Here is a 14,182-nt window from a genome sequence, read left to right as displayed (position 1 = left end):
CGGGGACAGTTTGTGTGGCTGAGTCCTGCACGGGTAGGAGAGGCGGGAGAGGACAGCTATTTCGTAAGGCAAACAAGCAATTATGCAACTTGCTGTCAGAAATACAGGTTTTAAAGCTGTCTTGCAGTCATAGCTGCACTTTGGGCTCCGTGTCTGCACAGAGACACATTCTCCTCTGGATCTGCACCCACAGCCTCAGTGGCTTCTTCAATTGCCAGACTGATCCAGTCATGATTAAAGTAAGAAAGATGTAAGCTAAAATGAAACAAAATTCTTTGCTGTCCTTCCCATTTTAAAAATAATTAATTGTAGAGTATTTACAGATCCTGAATGGGGAAAAATGTATCCTTGGAGAGCATATGTTTGCTTCATTCAAATGTCTGTTTATAAAATTTAGCATGTGGAATTGATGGTTCGCTCGCATTTTGCAACTTCCACTTATCAACATGAAACAAAGTTGCAGACTGGTACAAAGCAAGATTGGGCATCTAAATACAGCAATTCTGCACCTTTTAGTAACGCAAACCACCTGTAATAAGTTTTTTATACATGTTACAGGCATACAAATTTTTGAGGTGAAATCTGGTTTTGACAAGGAAAAGCCTGTGCTCTTTTCTTTAAATACCATCATGTAGAAATAGGAAGGCAAGTTTATTACAAAAACAGACAGCAACTGGAATCCTTCTTTGTATTATAATAATATTGGTTACTAACGTTCCACAAAATTGTTTACACCTGCTCTTAAATATTTTTAAGCTACATCTATTAAGGCTTATAGGGCTGTGGTTTTATTACACCAGGGCTCATAGGCAAAAGCATCTGAGTTTTAATGACAATTGTGGATGTTTTCCAGTCAATACATTTCTGAGTTTAATTTATTTGATATGATTATTATTGTTGTTGTTATTGTTATTACATCATTGTGTCATTCTTTTAAGTCCCTGGGAGAATTAAAAATTTGTGATGTTGCCTAAACCTGCAGTTTCAAACACCACAGGGCTGAGTGTACCAAGAGGTTTGTATGCTATGTTTGTGGTAGGTGTAAATCCATTGTAACATGCTTGAGTCTGAACTGTGCTGGTTGAATCACATCATCGGAATATTCTGCCTCTAAAATAGGAGGGTGCAGGTTGAATGAGCATTGTGATTAAAATGGTAGCTTAGGATACTTTAGCCTAGACCAGGTTTAAAGGGTAGAATAATGAAGTCTTCATGACCCATTCAATTATGCCAGTAATCTGGGGGAGTGCACACTCCCTCTAGCATTCTGACTTGATCAGAGCTCCCTGGGGTGAAGGTGAAAGGCTTCCCTTGAGTCAGCCAGTGGTTCTCAGGAGCGTGTAAATAAGAAGTGTAGTGCTGTGACTGCCTCTTCTCCTACCCCCTACCTTGTTTTTGATGAATGTGTTGCTTTGTCAGCGTGAATTAGCACTGTCTTGAGCAAGAACAAATGCAGCAGGTACTAGGGTAGCCTTTGCCGAGCAAACCTGTTTCAGCACGTCTCAGTGATGGACAATTAGTCCCATTCCAAGCCCACAGCAGAGACTTCTAATTGCTCATGGTTACGTGGCATGGATTTGGGAGAGTCAGCAAATGGCTGCTGATGTTGATTTATCAGGAGTGATTTTACTTTTGATGCAAATGTCTGGTTTGTGAAAACCCAGAAACTGTCTTTTCCTATAATAATTTCTATAGAACTGTGTGATAGAACAGAAGTCCCCCAAGAAGGCACAAACAGCTTATGTCAAGGTGTCTGCTAAAGACATGGCTGTCTGATGTTCTTGCCTCCACACACAGAGTAATTGACTAGGGTTTAATGCAGTCCACTGGCATTAACACTGGTTATTCCCATAGTGCTTTCCCACTCACTGCTCCCTGGCCCCTGCAGAGCAACATCCTGCCTTCCTGTGATTTCTTCCATTTTTGCTTCAGGTTCTTTTTTGTCCAGAATGGTTACAGATACGGATAGATTTGTGCATGTCTTTCTAAACAGATGGATTTTCTCAATGAAAAATGTGCTATGGATCAGGTGGGGCAGTGTAAAATTATATCCTTTTGAAAGGACTACAGAAACACAGGTGCCTTTATCTATGCATTTCCATTGCAGTTAAATGGAAATAAGGAGTCAGTTGGGAAGCTGAGCAGTCTTCACTGCAGAATCACCGTGGGAGACCTCTCCACTCTGTCGTGATTTTTTGCATGTTCAGTGTGTTTCAGAGAATTCAGAGTAAAAGGTTCCTCAAGTGTTTGGGGTCAATCATTTCACGTGCATCATAGAAGAAGAGGAAATTAAATTATCCCTCAAAAGCCTGCAGAAAAGCAAGAACATAACAGCTGTAATTTCTGCTTTGTAACTGTAGGATAAAAGGATGTGACAGGAAAGATCCCTCTCCATACTCCATGAGGAGCAGGAGCTGGGCAAAATGACCAAACAGATCTATTTCTTCTTTTACATTAATGACACCAAAGCATGAGCAATCTCATGGGCCATTTTCACATTTGTAGCCTGTCATTGCTGGCTTGCAGAGTCCCCTCTTGCTGAACCAATGAACTCAATAGGGTGCTGCCAGTTACAGAAATGCACCTCTACCACCCTTCTCAGCAGCTGGTTGAGGGAGAAAATTACTGTTGGGCACAAAAGCTACAAAATTCACTAACAGTGTAGCAGACACCAAGATACTTATTTTTGTTCCCAATTGTAAATCTTTCTCAGCTCCAGCCAATAAGATCATAGAATAGTTTGGGTCGGAAGGGACCTCCAAAGGTCATCTAGTCCAACCACCTCTGCAGTCAGCAGGGACATCCACTAGATTAGGTTGCTCAGACCCTTGTTGAGCCTGATCTTGAGTATCTCAAGGGATGGGGCCTCAACTACCTCCCTGGGCAACCTGTTCCACTACCCTTATGGTGAAGAACTTGTTCCTAACATCCAATCTAAATCTATTCTTCTCTAGTTTCAAACCGTTGCCCCTTGTCCTATCACTACAGGCCTTTATAAATGATCTCTGTCCAAGATGTGCATGTTTTGAAAGGTGCAGTGCTCAAGTTGTCTTTCCATCATTTGTGCTGTGAAAAGAGTGAGTTTCATTTTCAGAGGCTGTTAAGAGATTACATTCTAAAAGTCTTTTAAGTAAACACTTCCTCCTGGGATCACGATCTCATTCAAACTAAAAAAATGTACCAGAATTTATGATGTATTTTAATTACTATTCTTGGTACCACTCATTAAATTAGAAATTGATTGCCAGTTTCACAGTTTCCTTGTTAGATGACAAAGTGCTTATCAAGGTGAAGCAATGCAAAACTGTTACTATATATTCCACAATTTGAGATGATAAAAAGGCATGATTTTTGTTGTGGCATTCATGTTATAGTTGTTATGAGAATGAATCACTGATTGTCTCTTTGGTTTAAACTTTGTTTTCCTCCAACCGAGTAAGATTGGGCCATATTTTTGTGTAAGAAGAGAGAAATTGACTTTGCCTGCTTTGTGCTGGCAATCTGAAAAGCATTACTGGAAACATCAAAAGTGTGTTTCATTGAACTGAGAACATCATAAATAGCTATCCTAAAGATTTAAGAGGATGATGCAAAAGATCCCTATACATAAAGGTGTTTTTCAAACTCTTTTTTTCTCTCTCTAATCCACAGTGTGACAGCGAGAGTGATATTGACGATAAGGTAAGACTGAATTTTCTTCTTTCATGTGCTGTACTAGCTCGGAAATTCCCTCAGAGTCAAAATAAGAATGAATTTGAAAATAGTATTTTTTCCTCCAGTCTTCATGTCAAATTTTAAAATATCTGTAACTGAGTGGAAAAAAAAAATCAAACAACAAAAAAACCCACATTGGATCAGGTACTCTGTGATCTTGACTGGGTTTTGTTTGCCAGAAAAGAAACTCCCATTAACATAATAGTCTTTCTTGATCATTATGTGAGCATTTGGTAAGACCCAAGTCACAGTGTTAGTGGTGTTTCTCCTCTGATTAACTTGCCAGAAACCCATATTTTATTTATAGTAACCTTTAAAGATGTCAATTTTGTAATCAGTTTAGAAGATGGGACAACTGGTACCTACCCTCAAAGGCAGTGTGGAAACTGTCAAGGAGTGTTTTGTCATGTTGTGTGTATATTTATCGCAGAGCAATGATTTTTCTGACCTTCTTTTGGATACAGAGGTTGGTGGTTGAAAGGTTGTAGCTGTTTGGGTTTGTATAGGGATTTCGTGTGTCGCCTTTGCAAGGAAAACGGAGAAGTCCGCTATGTAGCTACAGCTGCACCATGCTTTTAAGCAAGACTTGAGTATCCCTTGCTGACTTTTTTTTCTGGCAAATCCAGCTTGGCAGTCTCAGGTTAGATCTTCATCAAACTTTTATTATATTTTGGCTGTCCAGTCTCTTGCATTCATTCATGAGAAACTGTGGCACGGAGGTTTCTACTGGATCAGCATTACAAAAGTAAAGGCTGACTTCAGATAGCCCTGTCTCCTTGGCAGCACACTTACACATATCAGAGGTTACCGTGAGTTCAAGAGACTACACTAAAAGCTTCTTCTCATTAAGTCTTGTTTTTTTTAAATAGTGGCAGAATTGGGGAAGCACTAAGGTTTCTTCAGCTTCTTCTTTTAAAACTCCCATCAGATACCACAAATCCTTGGGGTATAGGAAACACAGTGTTTTGAGATGAAGGCTTGATTGAAGAGAGACCATTTAAATTACATATGCTGAATGAAAGATACTGTATGGGTTTTTAATTTTTTTTGTTTATTTCTATTTTAATTTCATTTTATTTGTGTATCTATGTGTAAAGTCACTTTCTGAAACTACTACCACCCCTGCCAAGTTCTGCTTCTTACAGGCCTACACAGCAGCTTAGCTGATGGCTAGTGTGGCGAGGGTGAAAAATTATTCGCTAAAAGCTTAGATACCACGGGGTTAAAACATTTCTTAGACTGCCCAATCAAAGAAAGTAAAAGCAATCACTTAGAAAACTGTTTAAAGATCTGCCAGTCAAAGCTGAGATGAAGTTGTAAGTGACATGTAGTTTTATTATACAGCTATGCTATTAATGATTATCTAAATTACACTGGTAGACCCAGCTAGCGGCATTACAGCTGAGACTGACGTTTGTTAGATTAGGTTTGACTTCACCTTGTAGAGAAGAAATTGAAATCTGAACAACATTGATTAGCTTTCAGAATGTGGGATCTGAGGTTACCTTCAGAGGAAGCTGCACTGTGTTTGGCTGGTAACTTACTGTCCTTTACATCAAATGAAAGGCTATTACAGTGTTCCTTACCATTAATGTGGCATTTCTTTATGTATCTATAACTGTAATTTGACCTTCTAGGCTCACATATTTTCCAGATATGTCCTCCTTAAGGTGACTTCACCTTAATAATAACATTTCTTTTCTTCATAAGGAGAGCAGCACAAGATCATCATCTCTCTATCTCTTGCCTTATCTATAGAGACATGAGACATGACATCGGTTCTATTAAATAGGTCTCTGGAATTAAGCAGCAAAGATGTGTGCACATGCATGTAAACTCAAAAGGCTGAACTGAAGAGGCTTCAAGCCTTTCATGGGAGTAATGTAAATGCAACACTGCTTTCCAGTTGGGCAACACAAGGGCATCTTGGCTTTCTCTGTTGATACCTGACACATTGTAGTCCCCTGGAAACACATTCAGTAATTGTCTAAAACTTAAGCTGGCTGATGTAACAAGTAGCTATAAAAATATTGGCATGAGTGTCCTGAGGGATTACACTGAAGAGTGTTTTTATCCCCTTCCACGTGTTGGCTAAATGGATCTTCCTATAATGCTCTCTGGCTACTGCAGCCAGGTGGAGTGCTCAACACGCTGCCTAGCCCAGCATCAGGCTTCCCGAGTGCCATGACAGGTCAGCAGTAGAGACCAATCCTGCTTTCCTGCTTGGTCAGCAAGAAGCAGCTTTCTCTAGCTACACCTACACACACCGGCACTAATGAAGGGCAGGGCAGGAATTACTAATGTACTTGTGATTTGCATAACACTTTTTTTGTTAGTCATAAACAGCGGATCACTCTTGTCTGTATATAACTCAAGAGGAAAGCAACCCCCCCAAAAAAACTCATATACAAGTACAAACTGAGTCAGTGACAGAGCTAGAAGCAAAACTGAAATTTTCCACCTCCTGCTTCTCTCTCTGTACTATGCTACTAATTATCCACTATTTATTTAGTTCATAGGTATATGGACTATGGAGCTCTTAATGTTTTAAAACTCTGAGGTCTGTACCTTAAAGAAAAAGTAAGGCTTTACCCTCCCTGTATTGAAATATATTAGCACACTCCTGATGGTTTGGGTTTTTCCCTTGTGCAGTGTTGTGCAGGACTCCAGGGGAGAAAAGTAACTGAGCATAAAGTCACACTTATCAGAATGGAGAAGCCATCACTGCAGTGCAAGGTAGAGTTTCACAGCAGATTGTGAGAGTGTTTCCAAACAGTACACTGCTGATTTTAATAATCAGGAAAGAGAAGCTCAAGGTTGGGGATTTGTCCATCCCATCTACTTTCTGAGGACTGTCTCAGGCCAAGTATAGCCTTTCACTTCTGCATCACTGCTGAAATCTCAGAGGAAGCAAGCTTTCTCACACCTATCATTCTGTCACCACATGCTCCTCGAAGAACTGTTTGAGATACCCAAATTAATAAAGTGAGCTGTCCAGCCATGTAACCGAGCCAGAAGCTCAGCAAATCGTGCGTTCCCATGGATGGAAACACAAATCCTTGTGCTTTCTTTCACTGTATATTTATTGAAGGACATCAGTTTGGACTCTGTGTCTGTTAGGAGAATTGCAGGATAGTTTGTTGGAGCTGTGGCAATGCTACTGAGGTTTTTGTGAGGGAGAAGGGAGAGAAAAGGGAGTTATGCTGATAATCACATTACGCTGTCTCTGCACTGTGCAATAGCTGCGATGTGAGGCTCACGGTCCATAAACATTGTTACTGAAAATATATACTTCCTTTAATAGCAACAACAGCATTAACAGATAGCAATTACCCTTCATTTTCAGGAACTATAAAGTCTCCATTAATTCAAGATTTATGTAGTTATAGCATTTAGCACAGGAATAACACCACAGAGAATTGGTTTATACACATGTAATGAGAGAGCTTATGGCATACTTTAGTGAACATTAACATAATAGAGTAATATAAACCATCAACAGTTCCACTTATTGTCTCTTACCTGCTTTAGCATCACTGTGAAAAGTGGCTAGCAGCTTGGTAATGTGCTCTGTTAAATGGTGTTCTGCAGAAAGCCAAAAGTCAACTTGTGTAAAACAAGGGAATGAGTAATCTCTCCTCGTTACTCCAAAATGTTGCTCTCATTTTTTTAATAACAGTGTTCAAGATTGCATTAAAAAAGAGCCTGTTTCTTTCTTTTAAAGTAATTCAGTGTTCACGTTCCTTCGGTCTTGGACTTGCGTCTGCTGTGCACAAAATTGTGGGTTGTCAGCTTAATTACATGGTCCCGCGGTGTAAGTGAGCTCTCCAAATCAGGGGTTAGATATCAGCCATTCCTTCATTTACTGTGGTGCTAAGCAAGATGTACCAAAAAAAGGCACTGTATTTCTAAGCTGCATCAGTATTTACCATATATTTGTTCTGTAGTTCGTGTTTTAGCTATAGCCAGCAACCTGTGAGACAGATTGAGCTACGTCCAAGATGGAAGCAAAAAGGTTTGATGTCAGGTTTCTAAAACAGGGTTTCCACACTACTTTTTTGCAACGAGTTTATTAGGCCTTGCTTGCAGTGATGGGAATTCAGCCCTGCCATGCTGTTCTTTGCTAATTTCTGAGTCCCAGTAAGTGCCTGGAAGCGTGCAGCCATGCACAAGCAGGTGAGATATAGCACTTGAAATACAGAGGAAGGGGTACACAGTAGTGCTGTGGTTGCTGCTCCAAGGGCAGGGTTCCCATCCTACTACATGCTGTGTAGATGTAGGACAACGCATGGTTTAAGGGTGAGGAGTGAAGGGACTCATAAGTGGGTGTCACTGTTAACAGCAGCACTGTTTCTGTATGTCAGCAGCCTCATTGCTGTCCAGCTTTGGGTTTATAGGTATTAAGGGACAGGTTTTAGGAGGCATTTGAGAGGGTATCTTTATGGCCATGAATGTGAAGTTATTCTCTGTAGCAAAAGGCATGGTGGAAAGTTGTAAGGAGGTGATTTTTTTGAAAGTTGAACAAGGGAATGATCAAGTCAGACCAGAGAGAGATGAGACTTTACATCAGTTCTGAGAAGAAGAGTCCAAACATGAAGAATGATAGGTTGCAGTTGGGGAAGTGGGAAGCTGTGAAGGGAGTAACGCCATGAACTAGAAAAAGGACCTTGTGGCAGCTTTTTCCTTGGTGCAAAGACACTACAGCTGAAGGCTTCTTTCCCCCTGTTCCTCACATTTTTATCTAGTAATGCAAAAAGTGGATTTCATCTGAAAAATCTGTTGTTTGCACAAGGATAGAAGTTTAGTTCCCTCTTCAGGTAATCTGTTATTTGCTATATTTGAAGCCTACCCAGGCCAAGGTCCCCAGATTGGTTTTGTCCATCATTAGATTGTCCCTTTCTCTGAGAAATGAAACTTGGTACTTTTCCAGCAATCTCAGTTCTTACTGGTTGCAGCAGAAGGGTGAGATGAAATACGGAATTGAACTGGGAGCTTTCACATAGCAGTATGTGCACTTTTGTTAGCATTGCACTTCAATCTAGGACAGCTTTCAGCTGTGACTAATAACAAGGAGTCTCCATTTGCTGGTTACTTCCCAGATGGGTTTTCAGACAGTATTTATAAGAGGACCTCTTACTTTAGTATGCTTCTGCATACAGGAGCTTGGGTTATGTTGCAGGCTCAGCAGCATGCAGTCGTGCAGCAGCTAAACATGTACATGCACATATGTGCCCTGAATCATTGTTTCTCCTCAGGTTTAATTCTTAGAGAATGAAATCCCAGTGATGCAAAGTGAAAACCAGTGAGAAACCCAACTCCTGTATAACAACAACTGGATAAAGGTGGTTAGTTCTCTTAATGGCAGAAAGTCTCTGTTTGACAGATGAGATGCGTGTTATTATTAAAAACAGATCTGCTTTTTAAACAACATGAAAATACTGAATTTAAAACAACCTTGTAGCCCTTGAAAGATCTGGGTGCTATTAAACAGGTAAACATAATGTTGTTGCAAGTACAGGGAGACAAAATTCACCACTCAGTGAATTTGTTTTCCTATTCTCCACAAACAGATTTACCATCAAAGTGGCATCCTGCAAGCCCACTGCATATGCAGTTCACTCAGCCACACTTTGGGAAATGCCACGTGGGGGAGAGACTTGGCATGCCCTCAGCCTCCATTGTTCCGTCCGCCATATGCATGGAGCAGGCACAAAGGTTCCCACCGAGACCTGGGGCAATGGAGTTAGGCCCTGTAAGCTCTTTAGTGGGAAAGGAGCAGTCAAAGTTGTGCTTCCCAACAAGAGGTTCTGCAACTCCAGTAAAAAGTAATTAGTATTAATGGCTTTTCTTGACCTTTGTATATATGTAAAGCAAGAATGCCATTGAAAAAAATGAACAGAACTTCAGCACCAGCATTCTTCCCTCCTGCTGAGATTTTGTGTCTTTCTTTTATTCAGACAAAACCTCAAATTTTAAGTACATTAGTCTGTATATAATAAGCTGAGTCATCACAGCCTGTGGTGGCCATATTTGTTCTTGAAAATGTAGAAAAAAAAATTCAGAGCAAACAATGAGAAGAGCCTTCTAGTTTGCTGACAAAAATCCATCATTGAGTCACATAAAAGCACTGAAGAGATCTTATGTAGAGCTCTTGGGCAAGACAGGATAATACCAGTTCTGTCACTGGCAGTCAGCATGTCCCTAGCTCTCTGCTTTCTCTATTGTTTAACATCTCCCTGTTCCAGTTCCCCATTTATAAGCGTTTTCTTATCTTGCCAGGGACCTTGTGAAGAAACTTTTAAGATCTGAGGCAACAGGGAAGGGAGCAATCTTGTACAACTATCTGCCCACATCAAGAAACAGCATTATAATGCAGCCCTAAGTCCAAAGGGCTACCAGCGATGGCAGTAACTCCTTGGAAGGGGATCAGATAGAACACAACATAGCAGGCAGGTTATCAGAGCTGGAAATTGAGTTAGGCAATTCAATTATTTAAATTGAATGATGTAATTAAACATAAAGATGCCAAGAAGATGAGAATTTTGGAGGATGCACACTCCAACAGCTGCAATTGTAGGCCCTCATTTGGCTAGCAACGTTTCTCATTATTGTATGCCAGAATTGGTTTACCAGGTTAAATGATACAGAAGAGCCAAGTATGCAGCACTCTGTGTCCTATGCAGGTGTAAAGGATGCCCAAGTATGGCCCAAGAGTCAGCTTTGAGTTTTGTAGCTTTCCAATGGTTCCTGTTTCTGGGTTCAATAAAATCCAAACTAGGTTTCATTGCAGTTTTCCAGATATGTAAAAGGCAGCAACAACATTTGGATCAGCAATAAAACTACAAGTAATATCTTCCCAACCTTGCTTGGGTGTTTGCCATTACCTAGATAGTCATGATGGGTATTCTTTTGTCTAGGTGAGTCTCCTACCACATAATGAGCTGCTGTTTTCACTTATCAGCTGCTTGTCAGCCACTGCTTTTGCCTGCAAAAATCAGTCAGAGGCTCCCCATGGCACCCTGAATAGGGGGAGATGGTTCAGCTGGTGCTGCCCAGCCTTCGCTGTACACCCGCAGGGGCAGGAGTCCCTTAAGAGCTAGAGTCTCAGCTTTCCACAAGCACAAACCAAAGGGAAGTACTTTTCAACCCAAAAGTGAGAGCGATTAAAATAAGCACTTGTACATAAGCCTCCCTTTGCTCCCTGCAGGGTCACCCCTTAGTTCTAATGCTGGCTGCAATACAGACACACCATCTTCATGCACCTCTTCCAGGCAGCAAGGAAAAGTCTTTGTCTTTCATTCACCTGTGAGCCTTCCGGTTCAGGGGTCAGCCAGTTATTTCTCATGCTGTAGGCTGGCTCCCTCCCACCTCTCCTGCTCCCTCCTAAACCCTGTAGCACTGTGGAAGCCTCTGCCAGCAGAGCAGGCTCTGCACCTGGAATGGGAAAATGAACCTTCCTCTGCTCTGCCCAGCCTTGATGCTCAAAGCAGTACATCGCACACATTACCTGTGCACACAGTAGTTTTCTCTCATCATGAAACTCCAGCTAGAAGATCCCCCCTGGTTCCACATTAATATTAGTTACTCTGCATGTGCTATAAAGATTGTGATTCCAGTTAGTATTTTATACATTTTAACATCTCTTGATGGTCTTTAATACCGGCTGCACTTTCCTTGAGAAGGTGTTCTTCTTAGCAAATGGTTCACATTTCATTTTGTAATGCCTGAAAATTCAATCTGAAAGTTTCACTTGAGCTCTTCCTTGGTTGTTAAATAGTCTTCCATAGTTTTGCATGGTGGTGGGTTTCCTCTAATTTTGCAGGATATCTGTATGATTATCTGAGGAAAGTGATTGGACATTTTAGTCAAAGCTGTGCACGAGTTCAAATCAGAGCAGCAACTTGAACAAAGCTTTTGTGAGTTCTTGTCTGCACAAGGCAAGATGATGAGTCCCAGCAGGATGGGTGCAGGTTAAATCTCTGTAGTTCAGGCTCTGTGGTGCACCCCATCAGCACTGTGTCCTGAGTGTCAAGAGCATGGGTAGTTCTGTTTGATTACATGCACTTATGCTCGGTCTTCCACTCTTCACTGGGTCAGACTGAAATACCTCAAACACATGGAGAAGGCTTCATTTCCAAAGCGCACAGCTCGACTTACAGCCTCTATTTCCTTAGCCTTTCCCACACCTGTGTCAAAATTAGTTGGAAATCTTTGCCTAAATCCTTGGCAGCAGCTGACTTCATTTGTGGTTTACTACTCCTGACAGTTTATTGGGGAAGCAAAGCGCACCTTCATCTCCAATAATAAACAGCCCACCCGCCAACACTTTGACAAACTTAATGGTTTTTTTATACAAAAATGGACAGACTTAATGTTTCGACTGTAGCGATCATCTGTCCTGATCTCCTTAATGAAATTAGATTAAGTGCACCTGGGAAAATGCTGAGACGGCACATTGCCTTCATCACCTTCCTTAATTTAAAACCAATTTGCGGGGAAAATATCCTCTGAAGCTGAGGGAGGCAGAGAGAAAGGGGAGGGAAGGGGATTTTAAAATCTATCTGGATAGCTACTGGCAGTTTTAATTCCTTTCCCTGCTGGCAATGTGAAATATTAACAGCCTTAAGAACTGAGAGTTTAAAGACTTACTAACCTTTTTGTCTTTCTTGAGGGAAAAAGAAACAAACCACAATCCTTAGCATCAGGATCACATATAGGGACAAAGTCCAGTACATGCTGGGGCTCAGAGGTGGGGTGGGACAGGGAAGAGGGATCTGACTGAAATATGAAAGCTGATTCTTCCAAGAGCTAGACCACGATTTCCTAAAATGCATTGCAACTGCTAGATGTTGCTGATGCTTCCTGTCTGCTGTTACCTTGATAATGATTTAGTTGTGCAGAGAAGTGATAATTTTGCTCACATAGCTGTGAAATCAGCTGCAATATGAACAATATAATGTGACCTGAAAATGATTACAAATGTTTCTTGGGCTCATTCTGCAGAAAGCAAGAAATGGGTCTTTTCAATTAAACATAAAATGTGGAGAAGAATAATCATAGCTTTTTTGTATTATTATTGAAAACACTCTTACAGCTCAAGATCTTCCACTGGTGAGGTGGTCAGGAAGCAAAGTCGACTATGATAGGGTGGAAAGTGTCTTCATAGCAGAGTTTTAAACCTTCACAGCTTTCGTCATTTGGACTATCACAGTCCAAGCTCAACGGTGTGATTGATTTGTCCATCTCCTGTCTCAGATTTCAGGGTTGCCGGAAAGTGTAGCATTCTCACGCTAGAGATGAGCAGTTTCTGCTGCTTGGAGATTCTTTTCATCGTTTTCGTAGAGTCAGCTTTGTCATGAAAGCTTTCATAGCCCAGGTTCTGCAGAGATGTCCCCTTTGCGTCTGGCTGTTGTCAGGAACACCCTGAACCCACACCAAAAATGTAACTCAGTGCTGTAGAAATGTCTTTTAGCAGGCTTGGGTTTTGTTATGGCAATCGGTGCATAATCGCTCATATTCCTTCAGCTACTGGTGGTCAGCAGTCAGAAACACAGTCATAGTAACCTGTGAAGGAAATGTCACTCAGAATAAGCATGTTGAAAGTCCCAGATACAGGGTATTTGTTAGTGAAGATAGGGCCTGATTTTCAGAAATGCTCCTCACCCTAATCAAAGTATCTGTGAGTGCCCAGTGCGTCCCAAAATCTGTTCAAACATCTTCCTCCACTTGACTGCTCCTATCACTGGGACCCCCCTTAGCTAAGTAGGAGTTTGCATGAGTAGCCCAATTGCTGTCAATGAATACTGTAAGGGATTTAAGCCTCACACATGCTGCTTAATAACAAGAGAAATCAGCCCCGTATGTCCTTGTCCATGAATACTAGAAGATGGGGACAAGTCACTCTTAAATGGGATTCATTTATTTTTCAGTGAAATTGTGATAAGTGTTTTAAAGGTAATCAGGCATGTGTAGCTGTCCTGAGTATTGTAAGGGGTGAAGAGCGTTAGCCTAAAATTGAGAGGGATCCCATTCATATGCACTTGCAGCCCAGAAAGCCAACCAGATCATCAAGAGAAGTGTGGCCAGCAGGTCAAGGGAGGTGATTCTCCCACTCTGCTCAGCTCTGGTGAGACCACACCTGGAGTACTGCATCCAGTTCTGGAGCCCCTACTACAAGAGGGATATGGACATGCTGGAACGTGTCCAGAGAAGGGCCAAAAGGATGATCAGAGGGCTGGAGCTGCTCTGCTCCAGAGTTGGGGCTGTTCAGTCTGGAGAGGAGAAGGCTCTGAGGTGACCTTATTGTGGCTTTCCAGTATCTGCAGGGGGCCTACAAGAAAGCTGGGGAGGGACTTTTTTAGGGTATCAGGTGGTGACAGGAATAGGGGGAATGGAATAAAGCTGGAAGTGGGGAGATTCAGGCTGGGCATGAGGAAGAAGTTCTTCCCCATGAGAGTGGTGAGAGCCT

At 41.5% G+C, this 14,182-nt stretch overlaps 1 protein-coding gene across 1 annotated transcript in view; it reads left to right on the top strand.

Annotated features, from left to right (window-relative positions):
- Positions 1–14,182, top strand: part of FBRSL1 (fibrosin like 1) — a 546,528-nt gene that overhangs the window by 363,384 nt on the left and 168,962 nt on the right. Inside the window, exon 5 of the mRNA XM_054392510.1 lies at positions 3,652–3,681. Within this exon, the coding sequence (XP_054248485.1) occupies positions 3,652–3,681 (30 nt within the window). The remainder of the gene's footprint in view (positions 1–3,651; positions 3,682–14,182) is intronic.

The sequence above is a fragment of the Indicator indicator genome, chromosome 26 (assembly GCF_027791375.1).
Source record: "Indicator indicator isolate 239-I01 chromosome 26, UM_Iind_1.1, whole genome shotgun sequence".
NCBI classification, from domain to species: Eukaryota; Metazoa; Chordata; class Aves; order Piciformes; family Indicatoridae; genus Indicator; species Indicator indicator.
Note: the sequence above shows the minus strand (reverse complement) of the source record. Positions and strands in the feature narration are given on the sequence as shown.